At 45.4% G+C, this 15,880-nt stretch overlaps 2 protein-coding genes across 3 annotated transcripts in view; one reads left to right on the top strand and one right to left on the bottom strand.

The window, feature by feature from the left end:
* The first annotated feature begins 330 nt into the window (after positions 1-330).
* The window catches only part of RP1 (RP1 axonemal microtubule associated), a 202,090-nt gene continuing 186,540 nt past the window's right edge, over positions 331-15,880 (top strand). The window contains exon 1 of the mRNA XM_058699580.1: positions 331-351. The gene's annotated coding sequence lies outside the window, so the exon portion shown is untranslated. The remainder of the gene's footprint in view (positions 352-15,880) is intronic.
* Positions 9,225-10,846, bottom strand: LOC131494865 (COP9 signalosome complex subunit 4-like). 2 transcript variants are annotated; one of them, XM_058699584.1, is made up of 2 exons: positions 9,838-10,846; positions 9,225-9,764 (listed from the first exon to the last, which is right to left on the bottom strand). In XM_058699584.1, exons 1-2 carry the CDS (start codon positions 10,837-10,839, stop codon positions 9,696-9,698), a joined length of 1,071 nt encoding a protein of 356 aa, XP_058555567.1. In that variant the 5' UTR covers positions 10,840-10,846; the 3' UTR covers positions 9,225-9,695. The 2 variants fall into 2 exon arrangements, with proteins under 2 accessions (XP_058555567.1, XP_058555566.1); XM_058699583.1 differs by having other exon boundaries at positions 9,225-10,846.

Below are 15,880 nucleotides of genomic sequence, written 5' to 3' on the forward strand. Positions count from 1 at the left end.
GTGTGCCAGAGTTTGTAATGTTTAAAAAAAGTCAGAATAAGAGCAATCTACTCACTGATCCATAATAACAGTCCTGGATCTCACAGTAGCTGTGTCCTTGGTCGTTGCGTGGTTTGGGAGTTATGTGAAGTGTTTGCTGTCGCTACAGGTAACACACAGGACAATGCAAACATCGCTGCTTCCTCTGACCCGCACAAAACAAAAGCCAGGTTTACTCCTAAGCTGCATCTCAGCAACAGGATGCCACACGATGCCAAGCCCTTTGCTCTGAACGTTCCAAACTGTAGCCCTCTTGGTTAAGACCTTCTGGAAGCAGCTGGGCACTTTCTACAGACGCTTTGGAAATTACAGGTAAAATACGTGATTTTGTTTTTTCCTGGTCTTTTTTCTGGGCGGGGGGTGGGGGGGATGGTGATTAAAATTGAAGTTTTAGAAAACTTTACCAGGTGTTTCAAAGGGAAGATATCTTTAACTTCTATTTAAACACAGAAGATTGCTTAATGGTGTGGAAAAGATACCAAAGACGAGTAAAGGAAGCAGGAAAGGCCTGAGCTAAATAACGTCTACGCTTGGTTACTGTGGGGGAGGTGAGTGAACTAATTTTTCTCGTGGAGCAGTTTTGCAGATGTTTCTAAGATATTCTAGTTTTGAGAGGTTGTTTGGACACTTGTTCTTAAGTTCAAGAGCCTGTGGGCCATGCGTGGCACCTGGGAGAGGAGCCCTAAAGCCCTGGGGACCCTTGGAGGGTGTTAGGCAGAGCAGTGGCAGGCATAATCCCAGTTTTAGAAATAACAGCTGACATTTATTGACAACGGAGGCGAATAGGAGAGTGGCTCACGGTGGGGCAGGACTCGCTATATGCCTGAAGGCCACTTAGGAGGCTCTCGGGACGGTCTAACACGGGATGACAGAAATGAGAAGAACCACATCAAAGGACAGGAAAAGAACATTCAGGGAATGAGATGGAGTGGGGATATATTAGGGACTCATGCAGGTTTTCACGTTCAATAAGTTAACACTCGGGGCGCCTGGGTGGCTCAGTCGGTTAAGCGTCCGACTTCAGCTCAGGTCACGATCTCACAAGACCGTGAGTTCGAGCCCCGCGTCGGGCTCTGGGCTGATGGCTCAGAGTCTGGAGCCTGCTTCCGGTTCTGTGTCTCCCTCTCTGTCTGCCCCTCCCCCGTTCATGCTCTGTCTCTCTCTGTCTCAAAAATAAACGTAAAAAAAAAAAAAATTAAAAAAAAAATAAGTTAACACTCAAGCTGCAAACGTCTTCCTCGTTTGCGGAGTGGGTAGGCTGAGAGGAGAGGCACGAACGTGTTAGGGCAAGTTCACAGGAAGGGGGAATCACAGCACGTGGGCCCCGAGCTGGAAGCCCGCCCCCCCCCCCCCCCCCCCCCCCCCCCCCGCCGCCTCCCGGGCGTGTGTCTGCAGGCAGGTGCCTCAGAGCTCCTTACATCCATACACTAAAGTGCTGCCTGAATGTTAGATATTATCTTGGAGTTTTTTTCCTTATCAGTTCAAGAGGAGGTTTGTTTGCGTTTCGATGAGGTGACTAGCTGTTCTGAGTGCCGTGGAGCTGGCAGGAGCAACAGGGGACACACAGGGTCCCCCAGGCTCAATGCATTTGCTAGGTGCGCAGGCGAGAGGTCCCTCCTACCTCGCTCAGTGCTGTGTTCCCTGTGCCCCCTCCCTAGCGAGAGGAATGTGGCTGGTCCCCGAGGTCCCTGCACCGAGGCGGGGGCCAGTGGCTCCGGCTCAGAACACCTGCTCCGAGTCTCCCAAGCCTGTGTGAGTTTATTTCACTGCCACCTTCCCGTTTCCACCTGTCAACTGAGAATAGGAAGGGCAGGGCTGTGGAAGGCCACCACCTGCAGTGCTTAGTACACTGCGAGCACACAACATACACACAAGTAGATCTTACTTGTCCTGGATGTGACCCGCGGAGACCCGCACCGTCTGTAGCACATTTGGTGTCATCCCTGTGCGGGTGGCCGTCAGTAGCTTTATGTGGGATGGAGCGGGACCCTCCGGGTGGGGATATGGGTACATGGCTGGCTCTCGGACTCCCCTGAGGATTGGAGACAAGGCTACTCGGCAGCCCCAGGAGCTGTGACAAAGATTTGGACGCTAGAGAGATCGGAGCTGATCTCCAGAGGGACACACAGTGAAATTGCCCCGGCAGGGACTGGCTGTAGGAGTCGAGCCCCCTTACCCCGTAGCCTGGCCTCATGGACTGAAAAGCCAGTCCAGGTAAACCTCCTACTTAAAAGCTTCTTAATAAATCCCCAATCGCCTCAATTCGTTTGGAATATTTGAAATTAGTGGCATAATACCTTCATTAAAACGCACTATGAAATCTTTCTCTTCCTTTTGGAAAACCATAATTTATGTGTTTAAAATTTGTAACGCGGATTCTGAGTAGGCTCAAAGTGATTGGTAAATTACTTGCCATCGACACCATAGTAACAGGTGTTTCCTTTCTGTTTATATTTGCTGTGTTCAGTGTCTTAGAATAATTTAATAGCAACATAACGTAAAGGCCAAACAGCACCCTTAGAAACTTGTAAACACAGGGCGCCTGGGTGGCTCGGTCGTTCAGCGTCTGACTTTGGCTCAGGTCACAACCTCACGGTTCACAAGTTCAGGTCCCACATCGGGTGAGATTGAGACCCGCTTTGGGTGAGCACGAGCCCGGCTTTGGGGGAGCATGAGCCCCACTTTGGGGGAGCCCCGCTTCTCTCTCTCTGCCCTTTGATCCCTTGCACGCTCTCTCTCTCTCTCAAAAAAAAAAAAAAAAAAAAAAAGAAACGGAGACTGGGGCATTACCACAGCTGAGGGATTTCTTCAGTACAACGAAACGCTAGAGGAGTTTGGCAGGCCTATGACAACTAGTCAAGTCAGGCAGGAAGTGAATAGCACAAACCATTAACTTATAAAAAAGTGAGTTGTGGCATTTCAGATGTCAGTGATGTATAAACTCCACCCACTGGATTATTTTATTCCAGGTTGATTTACTTAGTCACAAAAGAATTTTAGTAACTATAAAACAGAAAAAAAGATCAACAAGAGGTATCATTGCTAGAACATTCTATGAGCATACCTCTGCTTTCTATGCCTGGTTGGTGAATGCCAAATTCCGATTAATTATACATCCTGCTAATATATGAATTAATATCGGAATAGCATACATGCAATACCTGTACTTGAATAATGGAAACACAGTCAAGTGCAAATGAAAATAATTTTTGTTTTCCCTTGAGAAGGTGTTTCAAAATTTTATAGCATTTCAAGGACACTAATATAAATATTACTTATTGCAACAAAGTACCAGAGCTAAGAAGGTATATGACATTGGCTGTCAAATGAATGGATGGTCCCTAACTTGTCTAGAGAAAGATGAGGTCCTTACAGTTAATATTAAGTAATTTAAAATGAATCCTCCTAAAACACTCAGCAGCTTTTCTATTACTCCAAGGATTCAAAGCTCAGAATTTCAAATTCCTTGTCTTATGTCATATGTAAAACTAGTGAATATGGGTGTAACATTTTCATGCCCATTAAGAAAATGAAGACTGACGGATGACTGCTTTGTTTTAAATAGTTGCATTAGTCACATCTCAAGTTACTTGATGTTTGAGACAAGGCTTTCCCAGGGAGCATATCGAAATGATAACATTTGTTTAGGATACATACACTAGTCTCTAGAATAAGTTAAAAGAAACATTTTTAGTAATATTAGGGGGTGGTGAAGTGTTACTATTAATTTATAATCATTCAGATTTCAATATGAATAGATTAAAACAGCATTTTCAGAGTAGATACCACACAGTTGGTGCCTTGTTCAGCACAGAAGAGAAAAGGTCTCTGAAGGTTTTGTGCAAAGAACAAGGGGTTAGGGGCGCCTGGGTGGCGCAGTTGGTTAAGCGTCCGACTTCGGCCAGGTCACGATCTCGCGGTCCGTGAGTTCGAGCCCCGCGTCGGGCTCTGGGCTGATGGCTCGGAGCCTGGAGCCTGTTTCCGATTCTGTGTCTCCCTCTCTCTCTGCCCCTCCCCCGTTCAGCTCTGTCTCTCTCTGTCCCAAAAATAAAAATAAAAAAACGTTGAAAAAAAAAATTAAAAAAAAAAAAAAAAAGAACAAGGGGTTAAATGCCTTCTGTTTCTACAGTCTCTGCCCTGAGTGCTGCAGGCTCGTCAGGCAGGCCGGCCACACTGGGGCATCCTTTACCAAGACCTGGAAGGTCCAGGTCTCACAATACTCAAGATACCCCAGTTGTAATTGTGGTCTCTTTCCCTTAAGTCTACACCCTGTTATCTTCTCCCCAGGTCTTACCACCCTGATAGGGAAGGAAATCGAATCTAAAGAAAGAATGACGAGAGCGTAATTCGTTTCCTCCTAAGGCCCAGAACAGAAGGTCTAGCCCTTGGGGTTGGCTCTGGCTGCTATGGGGCTTCCTAAGGAGATCAGAGATTGGGAACGGGTCAAAAGGGAGGAGGTCTGCGGCCTCTTGTCCCCTCAGTCATACTGGAAGTCTGGATTCCTGAGACATGCGCACTTGTTGGGAAGGGCCTCTCAAAGAGAACTGCAGGGCAGGAGAGGGTCATTTACCTCCTGGGGTCTCCATTTCCATATATGTGATGCAGATAAAACACCTCTTTTGTAAGGTGGTTTGGTAATTAAGAACCCAGCACATTTTAAATGCCTTACAAGTGTTAGGTATTATTTTTAGACACCGAAATCTTCATTTCCTGGCCCCAAGGCCCACTCATTTGCCTAACACATGGAAATAGCAGAAAAGGACCAATCTATAAACAGTCTAATTGAAACATTGGCCATTTCATCACAAATGTGGGTAAATGCACCTTGACCTCAAGATATGCTGATGTGATTGATTTGGTGGCCCGTGCATGGCTTTTCTGCACAGAGATGTTAACTCTCCAGAACATTCTAGGCCAGGTCTCCTGTGGGTGGGGCTTGGCAGCTTTCATCCCTGTCCTGATATTCTTTTTTTTTTTTTTTTTTTTCAACGCTTTTTATTTATTTTTGGGACAGAGAGAGACAGAGCATGAACGGGGGAGGGGCAGAGAGAGAGGGAGACACAGAATCGGAAACAGGCTCCAGGCTCCGAGCCATCAGCCCAGAGCCTGACGCGGGGCTCGAACTCACGGACCGTGAGATCGTGACCTGGCTGAAGTCGGACGCTTAACCGACTGCGCCACCCAGGCGCCCCTTGATATTCTTTTTTTTAATTATATTTTTTAGTTTGTTTGTTTGTGTATTTATTTATTTGAGAGATGAGAGAGAGAGAGAGAGAGAGAGAGAGCAGGGGAGGGGCAGAGAGAGAGGGAGTGAGAGAATCCCAAGAAGGCTCCACGGTGTTAGCACAGAGCCTGATGCAGGGCTCGAACTCATGAACTGTGAGATCATGACCTGAGCCAAAATCAAGAGTCAGATGCTTAACCGACTGAGCCACCCAGGTGCCTCCGTCCTGGTATTCTTGATAGGGCCGGTCAGCTCAGGGAACAGATATCCTTTGGGATTTACAGCAGTGGTCTTCAATTTGCAAAGGCCTGTTTTCTTACTGTAGGCTTCTTTACTAGAAGGATTTCTCCTATCTGGTCATGATGGAGTCTGATGGTGACACTGAAATGAATGCCTCCAAATGCCTGGTGCCTGTGCCACGGTTTATGACAAAGGTGGGGTGTAGAGTCTGGAGCCCGAGTCTGGCCTGGGTTTGAAACGCACACCCGCGGTGCAAACATGGTGAGCACCCAAGTTCTCTAAACCCAATTTCCTTCTTGGTGACACAGGGAGAAGAGTAGGATTGGCCTTAGGAAGTGGTCATCAGGCCATTCTTCCCTAAATGGTCATGATGGGAGACAGTTCACACAGTCCGTGGACAGAAGACTTGTGGTTAAGGGTTGGAGAGGAGCCCAGCCTTCACTGTTACTCTCTGTGGGCACAAAGCTGGGCTTGGAGGGCCCTGGGCCCTAAACAAGCATGACTGCTCTAAACAAGCATGAGGTTGTTCAGGGCCTTTGGTTAGCTAGGCATCTTCTGTATTAGTGTCGTAGGGCTGTCGTAATGAAGCGCGGTGGACTGGGTTGTTTAAGAAACAGAAATTTATTGTCTCACAGTCTGGAGACTAGAAGTCCAAGATCAAGGTGTCAGCAGGGCTGGTTCCTTCTGAGGGCTGTGAGGGGGAATCCAGTCCATGCCTGGTCCTTGTTGGCAATATATGATGTACCTGGACTTCTAGAGTATCACTCCAATCTCTGCCGTCATTTCTGCATGGCATTCCTCGTGTGTGTGTGTGTGTGTGTGTGCGTGTGTGTGTCCAAATTTCTCCTTTTTATAACGATACCAGTCACATAGGACGAAGGGCCCACTCTATCCAGTATCACCTCATCTTGATGAATTGTATCTGCAATAATCCTATTTCCAAATAAGGTCACTTTCCGAGGACTGTGGGTCAGGCCTTCAATATATGAATTTGGGAGGTGAGGACAGGACACAATTTAGTCCATCATGCCTTCCCTTTTCCTAATGATAATCTTTTACTCCTTTCAATACAAAATTAATCGATGTTCTCCTGATAAGAGAGGGAGACAGGAAGACTTGAATCCCTACTTCAGAAGGCAGTGAGCTTCCCCCAGGTTATCCTAGAGGTAGGTCAAGATGCTAAAACTTAAAATAGGTCCTCTGTATTCCTCCTTCCAAATCAAAGGAAAGTTCCCATATCTCAGGTTGTACTCTCTGAGGAGAGTGAAAGACCTCACCTGGCAAAGCCTCACCCCTCCTATTTCCTTCCCTGCTGTGGGAAGGACTGGCCAGAGCAGGTGCTGGTCAGATCGGAGCCATTCAGTTTGAGAATCTCCATCCAGTGGCTGCCTTATTCCGCCTTACTCATTAAGAGCTGTCCTAGCTCAGTTAGGTTGCCTTCTCCTGTTTCAGCTGCATTTTGCAACCCAAGCTGGCCCCAGAGCGCTGTGATCAACAGGCAGTAAAGAGCCAGAGCTGAGCTCGAAGCCACATCTATCTCCCCAGACCCTGGCCTCCACCCCACTTGTCTGGAAGGGAAATCAAGGGAAAAGAGAAGAGATTTAATGCTGACTAATTATTTACAAAGGGCTCAAACAAGCAACTGCTACAGGCCACAGAGACAAAACCACCTCACGAGGCCAGGGAAGGTGTGTTGAACTTGACCAAATGGAGTAGGCATGTTCACAGGGCCCCAAGTGCACCCTGTGGGGAATGCTGAGGACAGTGCTCTTGGTCCTGGACACCCCCTGGTCAGCCTCTGCTGGGAGCCCTGAGGGTGGTGGTGGGGGGAACCAGAGCTGACCAACCCCTCCTGGCTTAACCTTGGCCTTGGGTGTTCCCTGCTTTTCTTACACATGGTTTGAATACTTAAATCCCTGTAGCTCAAAAGGCAATCTGGCCTTTGCTTTTCCAAAGATAAATCTTAAAGGAAAAACTCTTCAGTACAGGCAATTATTGTGTCTCCTTACGTCTACATGCCTGTTTGACATATTTTTGTCAAACTTTGCTTTAGTCACAGAATGTACTATTGTTATTCATCAGTTAAGGGCTTTAGACTTACAGAGGGATGCCTGCACTTGGCAAAATGAGTAGAGAACTTCCATTATATTCTGGTAAAAGGGCCAATTTAATATTGGCATCAATATCGAAGCAATTTTTTTCTTTTACAGTTCAGATCCAAACACCCTTCAGGAAACTACAAAAGGCTTTATTTTAACAGCATAATTCAAAGCTTATCAAGGTCACAGACATTTCACTTATTATCAAGAGGCTTCCCGAGGAAAAGTGAAGTAAAAATATAGGCTTCCAGAGCTTTACTTTTTAACAGGTAGGATGGAGAGGGAAAAATGTTCCCACTGGTTTTGAGGTAATTATTTTCAGCAGAATGGTCTTTGAATGCAGCAAGCGATGGGAAGCTAGACCTCCCTTTGTAGATACAGGTGAAAAAAATCCACTCTGTGTTGGAGAAGAATCTGTTTTAAAGTCACAGATTTGAGAACGTTTCATAAAATTTTGGGGTCCCTTGAGCATTTCTCTAAAATCTTTACAAGAAATGTTTATAGTCAGTGTGATCTATTTGTGATTGCTTCAGTAGATCAGGCATTGTCGAAATACCCAAACTATTTACTTTTTGTCTGTATGTGTGTTTTGGGGGTGGGGAAGGTGGAGGGAGATTTGTTTCTAGTGTAATGCCTGGCAAATAGCAGGTGTTTCTCTCAGATAATTTCTGTTGCACGTAACCGAAACGTGAAAAATGGACTTAAATGTATTTCTTTCTTCCTAAAAAATGTGAAATACAGTCCAGGGTTGATACGGTGGATCTGGAATGCTGAGACTCAGAATTCTTCCATCTTTTCATTCTGCTGTGGCTGGCTCCCATTCCCTGGATCGCCTTATGGTCCAAGATGGCTGCGAAGCCACTGAACCACATTTTAGGACGTGAAGGAGGAAGAAGGGGGGGGGGGAAAGGAACCCCTCCTTATTAATGAGTCTTCTTGAAAGAACCGTACAAGACTCCTGCTTCCACCTCAGTGGTTAGAACAGTAACGCGGTCCACAGGTGGCTACAACAGACATTGGGAAATGTGCTTGATTCCTTTTACCAAAAATAAAGAAAAAATGGATTTTGAGATACAGCTAGCAATCCTTGCTATAGAGCTCAAAGAATATTTGTTTGATTGAATTGGATCAATTGGCCAGAACTGGTGTACATGAGATATTTTGTCGGTTCATCTTCTCTCATGAAAAACTGGGTAGGAAGCTTCTTATCATACCTTGCAGTGTGATAAGTGTGGGGTTTGGGAGAGAGAACACTGGTCCTGAACAATACTGACCTTGACTTTCTGTGGGCAAGGACATTGGAACCCTTGTGCTCTCTTGTCCTTCAAGAAGTTGGGTGTGAACACGAATAGTGTGAGACAAAGGCTTTCAAGTTCCATCAGGTGAAAATCAAATGCTTTGAGGGTGAATGGGATTGATCTGACCTCTCCAGTTCCCTCCATACAGTCAGCACATGGGACGAGATCTAGGGAAGACCCCAGTTCCCTCACGCATTCACAGAATGTTCTCATCACTCTTCAGAAACAAATTCTGCGGGTATTCCGTGTTCTGTGTCTCTTTCCTTTCATCTTGTTTAAGGTGCTTGTCAAAGTGTTCTTTGATATTTTCTTTTTTTTTTTTTTTTTTTTTTTAGAAACAAAGTACTACTTTTATTTGGCTCACTTCTCCATTTATTAGAATTACCACATTTGGAGAGGCGCAAAGCACTTAAGTTTTACATGACTACAAAGTTATCACAAATCCCAAACTTTTTAGCCACAGATATTTCACTTACTCTGTTTAAAGAAAAAGCTTTCAAAACATTTGAGTTAGCTTGATACATAGAGACCCTGAGTATATGGTAACTACATATTTTTAAATGCTTGCACTTTCTGTTCTAATGTCTTCTTTAAATGGAATCCAGCATAAAAGGGATTGAAATACGTAAGGTCATGATGCAAATGCTTTGGAGAGACAGTGAAATTAATCTGTACAACATTGAAAAAGATGTAGTGTGCACAGAAGTTTTGTAAGGATTCACTGAGCCATCTGGGCTTCCATGGCTTGTGCTGTCCATTCTGGAGCTGTCTGGCTAATTTTCTCCAAAAGGTTATTCACTTGGAAACAAAGTGACTGGATCTGTTTGTCACACATTGGCAGGGCTTCTCGTGTTTCAAAATGAACTATTCCATCAATCTGATCAATAAATCCATTCATACGTTCTTCTGTTATCATTTGTGATGCTATCTTTTCTGCCTTAGCTGCAGGAATCTCTAAAAGAGCTCCAAGTTCTTCAAAGGTAATATTATTATATAATTTGCTTGCAGACAACAAATTGTGTTCAATAACAGCTCTGTCCAAGATGCTAGAACCATCAGCTGTAGTTGCTTTTTGGTGAGGCATCAGCATGGCAGCAAATTCTTGAAGCTGATTTCCTCTGATGATCCTATCTAGGTACATTTTCTCTAGGATCCCATAAGCAGCAAGTTGCTGGCATCTTTCATCCTTAAAAAGGGTAGCTAGCATCCGAGAACGCTGCTGTCCTGCTGATGCTAAGATGGTACAGTGCAAAGCGTGTTTTAAGGCCTCTAGTCTTTCACTTTCGTGCACTATTGTCTTGTAGGAGAGCTCATTGTACCTTTGTGCAGCTTCAGTGAATTTTCTTCTATAATCAAGAACACGTGCATAGCATACCTTATAATGTATCTGTAACTGTTCATTGGTTGATTCATTCTGAAGCAATGATGCTCGATTTATGTAAGCCTCTGCCTGGACTGGGTCATCATCCTCCAGATATAGCCTAGCAATCTTCAGGTAAGTCTCCAACTTATAATCTACATTGTACTGCTTTTGTCCTGTTTCCAAAGGAATTCCCACCAACACTTGGGCTGCATTTCTCCAATCTTCTTCTTTTTCATATATGGATGCAAGATGCTGTCTTATGGAAGCAACCTGCTCCTCAAATGAAATGACTCTAGGCTGGATCTTTTCCAAGGTGAAATGATAGATTTCTTTGGCTGTGCTATCAGGCAGGTTAGGGAGATGCGTACAGAAATCAGTCAGCAACTGTCGAGAGATCACGAGACTGACATTCTCATTCACCATTGCTTCCACAAAAGCTTTCAAAGCTTCTAGTTGTTCTGCCCCAGATAACTGAACGGCTTTTTCCAGGATCTGACGATACTTGCCCGCCAGATCTTTATGAGAGCCGCTCGAATTCATGAGCTGGGCCAAATCCTGCCACACGGCTGCCGCCATCTTTCTTCCCTCTTCGCTATTTTCAAATAAATCAGCAAGCACACAAATAAGAACACAGTTTCTCATAGGAACCTAATGGCCAACACTTGTTGAAAAGGAAACCTGGGTTTGCGGTCTAGATTAAGTAATGCGTGCTTGTTCATAATTTGAGTTCTCAGCCTGCTAAACTCCATTTTTAAATAGAAAACAGAAAGAATGCCATCGGGCCCAACAGAAATCCAAATATAACTGAAGTCTGGCACATCACTCATGATGCGAGTCTTGAAGGTAGGGTTGCTTTGAAACTCGCGCTATTGTTGCTGCTGTGAGCATTACCTCCTTAGCCCTGTGTGGTCTCCACGGGCTGGGAATGGCGGCTATCACTATATCATGGAGGATGTGTTCACTCCGTCACTTGCCAACCCTCCATTCCGTCCTTTCTGGCTGTCTAGGCTCTCCCTTCCCTTGAGAAGGGCAGAGGGTGTGAGCTCTGTGCGGGTCCTGCCTAGAGCAGGCACACCACCTCCTCCCACCCACCTTTCTTTGTTGGTAATTCCTCACCCTCGCTCCTTTCTCCTTGTTTGCTCATGGAAGTCTCCCCTGGCCCACAGACTAATCTAATTTTCCCAGGGCAGCTGCTGAGTTTCCACAGCATGCCTCACACTTGTCATGACTTGTTTAGAGCTGATCTTCCCTGGGAGACTTGGATTCAGGGTCACGGGGATTGTGTCTTCTGGTTCATGGCTCTAGCGCATGTGTTAGCTTGGTGCCTGACGCATAATAGGTGCTTAGCGAATATTTGTTCGTTGTCTGACAGATGCAGTCCCTCCCCCCCATCACCATAGACAGGTTCCCAGGGCCAGGCATGTACTCAGAGCCTCTGTCAATGACGACATAGAATGGAGATCTTGGTCCCCCAAGGCTGGTGAAATCGATCTGTTCACTCCCTCCCTTTTCAGATGAAGCAATGGTTTTAGTCTCCTGGGTCGGACAACCAAATTACCACAAAGTGGGTGGTTTAGATGAGAGAGTGTTATTGTTTCCACAGTTCTGGAGACTAGTAGCCCAACATGAATATGTCAGTAGGGCTGGTTCCTTCTGAGAGCAGAGAGAGAGAAGGATCAGTGGCCTGCCTTCCTCCCAGCTTCTGGTGTTTGTTGGCAATACTTGGTGATCCCTGGCTTGGAGAAGCATCACCTTGATCTCTGAGTTCATCTTCACGTGGTATTCTCTCTCAGGACATGTCAGTCTCCATATTTCCCCTTTTTATAAGGACACCAGCCATATGGGGTTAAGGCCCAGCTTAATGACCTCCCTTTGACTCCATCATCTGCAAAGATCCTGCTTCCAAGCAGGAAGCAACTACCGAGGGCTAGGACGTTAATGATCTTTTGAGGGGGACACAATTAACACATAGAAATGACTCCGTTCACAACACATTGTCCCCTCCATTGAAAGTTGATGCTCCTGACTCACCATTTTTGGAACGTGGGGTTGGGTTTTTTCCCAAGGTCTAGTCTTACTTGTTATCTTTTGTGAGCAAGAACAGTAAGACAGAGGAAAGCTTGGGTTATAAATTAAGGGGTTAGTTCACTCAGGCAATGGAGCTTGTTTGCTAGGTTTGGAAAATGGTCTTCACGTGGTGTTTTCAACGGATTGTCGTTAGACCTACTTGGCTGCATGTCTATCAAGAAGTGCGGTCACAGGAGTTCATTTATTCCCATGGATCAATAAACAATTATTTAGAGAAAGTGACTTTGTCAACAATTTAATTAAAGTCACCCAACCTTTGAAATGAGAAGTAATTCCAGGTTCGCCACATATTAGCTGTATGGCCTTAGGCAAGTCACTTAATTGTCTGGACATCAGCATGCTATCTGTAAAGCTCTGGTATTGGATTAGGTAACCTCCAAGGACCCTCCTGACTGGAACCTTCTTGGGATTACATAGTTCTTTTAGTGTTGAAAGCAGAAAAGTGCTCTAAGGAATTGGGCTGTGCAGAGTATAAATAGGAATCAGTTGTTAAAACACATTTCGGATTCATTAGCGTAAGTAGGTATGAGGTGGTTCCAGCCTCAGCATAGAAGGAAAGGCTTGGTCCTTGCCATCATCCATTTTTCTGTGCTCATTGTCCACTCCTTGCAAGCGACAGACCAGCACACAGGACACACGTCCTCTGCTAACAGGGCACTATTCCCCTGACCCACCCCAGTGGTCACACACTGGTGGGTTTGTAGTGTCAAGAGTTTGCATGGTTCGACTGTGTCATTTTCATCCTCAAAATAAGTAATTTTCTAAGGAGTTATTTATACGCGTGTCTGCTAACGTATGTTAGAACCCGATCAGAGTTTTAGTTACTTGTTACTAGGTACAACTGAGCCTTTGAGGTGTCCGCACTCACTCTTGATCATCTTGGCATAAAAACTTCTGCTAATAATAGCATCTTTACTATAAACAAAGATCTTTAGATGCTCTGTCCTTCTATTGTACCGCCTCTTACAATGCTCAATGTATCCTAATCCCTTTTCTTTATTTTGTCATAAAACTGTGACCCCTGATTGCAGGGAGGATACAAAGTAGACCAGCTGTCTAAACCGTGTTTGGATAAATCAGTCATCACCCTCCTTTTTTCCAAGAAAAATGAGACATAGTGCCTTGAGTGAGGCGTAGACCCTACTTTCCATTCGGTCTTTCCAAAGCAAACAGAAAAGAGGCGTAAATGTCTGCTAACTGTGCTGTGTCACCCGTGTGGGCATTCAGTTTTCAGGATGCAGCCATCCTTACTGTGAGCAGAGAGGGAGGCCAAACTATCAGTGTTTTGTCTCATTTAATACTGAGATAAAAAATAACATCAGGAGAAAGAGAATTGATTAGTGAACTTATTTCTAGTTTCATGTTTGAAAAGAATATAGAGTTTGATATGAAGTCGGGGAGACAAGCTCTCAATACAGTAGCCTTTCCCTCAAATTTGAGAATGCTTTGAGTTACAGTTAAGTAGTATCTAATTTCAGAGCTTTACTTTTTGCAAAAAAAAAAAAAAAAAAATCCCCCTTGACAACAGTATAATGAGGCGAGGAGTTGATTTACAGCAACGTAACAATAAAGTCAATCATCAGAGTTTTATCCCAACATTTTACATTCTGTGTTAGGTATCAGTCACTAGGTGAGGTGTTGAGCATACATGGTATTTAAAAAAAAATTTTTTTTTTAATGCTTGTTTATTTTTGAGACAGAGAGAGACAGAGCATGAATGGGGGAGGGTCAAAGAGAGGGAGACATAGAATCCGAAACAGGCTCCAGGCTCCGAGCTTTCAGCACAGAGGCTGCCGCAGGGCTCGAACTCACGGAGTGCGAGATCGTGACCTGAGCCGAAGTCGGCCGCTCAACCAACCGAGCCACCCAGGCGCCCCCAGCATACATGGTATTTAAAGCAACACAACCTTATGGGATTAGAACAGCTCCGATTTACAGAGGGAGAAGACAACACAGAGGGAGTTCAATAGTCTCCTCAGGTTCATCCAGTTAGGAAATAGCATGCCCAGGATTCATGCATGGAGCAGGGCCATTTGACTCAAGCCCTGAGCTCTTTCCAAATATTCTGGGGTCCTATTAACAGGGGCCTGATTGGCACAATTGGGGCCAGTGTCACGCAGCTTTGCAGGTGAGGGAATCCGACGACTACAAAGGCCTTGCTCGGACACGGATTCCTACGGCATCATTATTCCGGGCTAGGCCAGTACTGGTGGAGTTAGAAGGAGGAGGGCTGGAAGCAGGCACGAAGGGGCATGCAGAGGTGAGGGAAGCAGTTCCTCAGAGTACTTTCGGGAGGAAACAAAGTACGCCCATCATTACGATAAAAGGGACAATAAGAGTCCCATGAGGAACTGTGAAATAATGATCCTGAGAGTCTAAGGAGGGAGAGATCCTGGTAGCAAAAGCCATTCTGAACTCCACTCCACCGATGACCACGGACGGTAGTGGGCTGCATCACCGGGGAGAAGATAAGGAAAGGCATATTTGAGGACAGGGCACGGGGATGGGTCTAAGGGATGGTGAGGGTTTTGGTAAGAGGAAATTCAGGTGGGAGGTGGCCTTCAAAGCAGGGGGAATGATCCGAGAGAGGCCTAAGGGTGGTGCTACTGTACAAACAGAAAAGATGCTACCGTAGAATAGCATCATTTGGGACGAGTACTGGAAAACGCAGCCCAAGGTTCGTAAGACTGGGGCCTGGGAATATTCCAGTCCAGGGACTTCAAACTCCGTCTCATGGTTCTCCAAGGAGCCTAGGACCGGGCTTCAGTGAGTCTGTGAAGTTCTATTTGGAACTTGGAGAATGTGTCCGTGTTTCAGTTATCTATTGCTGCATAACCAACCACTCCAAAGCAAATTAAAATCGGAGGGACCTGAGACGGCAATTTATTACTCCTTATGATTTTGCAATCTAGGCTGGCTCAGCCAGGAGTTAGAACTTTGCCCTAGAACTCCAACCAGGCGTTTGGGGTCCTATCACCTATTTTCAGGCTCCTTCATGTTTAATGCCTGCCTTTCTGCCAAGAGTTTGGAGAGACAGCTAATCCCATCCAGAGGCTCCCTGTCAAAGGCCACCGTGGGGGACGTGTCCACAATTTACACAGAAACTCCCTTTGCTGTCAAGCACAGAACTTCTACAAAAGGGCGGACATCAGTTTGGCACAGTGTGAATCAGAACTTTCTTATATCTGGAGCTAACTTGTCCTCAACCAGTGAGCCCTCCAGTTTTAGATGAAGTGAAGAAGGGGATGCAAAATTGTGACTCAGGGATTCTGCAAAAGCAATTCCTTCACTCTAAGACGATGGATGGTCTTACAACGACCTGAATTAGTTGTTCCCTAACATAACAATGCTATTGAGATGCAGAAAAGCCACTGAGATGTCTGGAAACAGCGGGGTACTTGATCACTGGAAGCATAGAAGATGTCCATTTCCTCAGCATCATGGTTACCTAACTGGTGGGAGAGTTCTTTCTTACCCTGCGGGTATGAGCAGAGAGGAGGACACCGCTTTCTCAATCACTCACACTTTG

The sequence above is a fragment of the Neofelis nebulosa genome, chromosome 14 (assembly GCF_028018385.1).
Source record: "Neofelis nebulosa isolate mNeoNeb1 chromosome 14, mNeoNeb1.pri, whole genome shotgun sequence".
Classification (NCBI taxonomy): domain Eukaryota; kingdom Metazoa; phylum Chordata; class Mammalia; order Carnivora; family Felidae; genus Neofelis; species Neofelis nebulosa.

What these genes read in the sequence shown, in the direction of transcription:
- LOC131494865 (XM_058699583.1), bottom strand. Translation starts at nt 10,839, where the DNA reads ATGGCGGCAGCCGTGTGGCAGGATTTGGCCCAGCTCATGAATTCGAGC.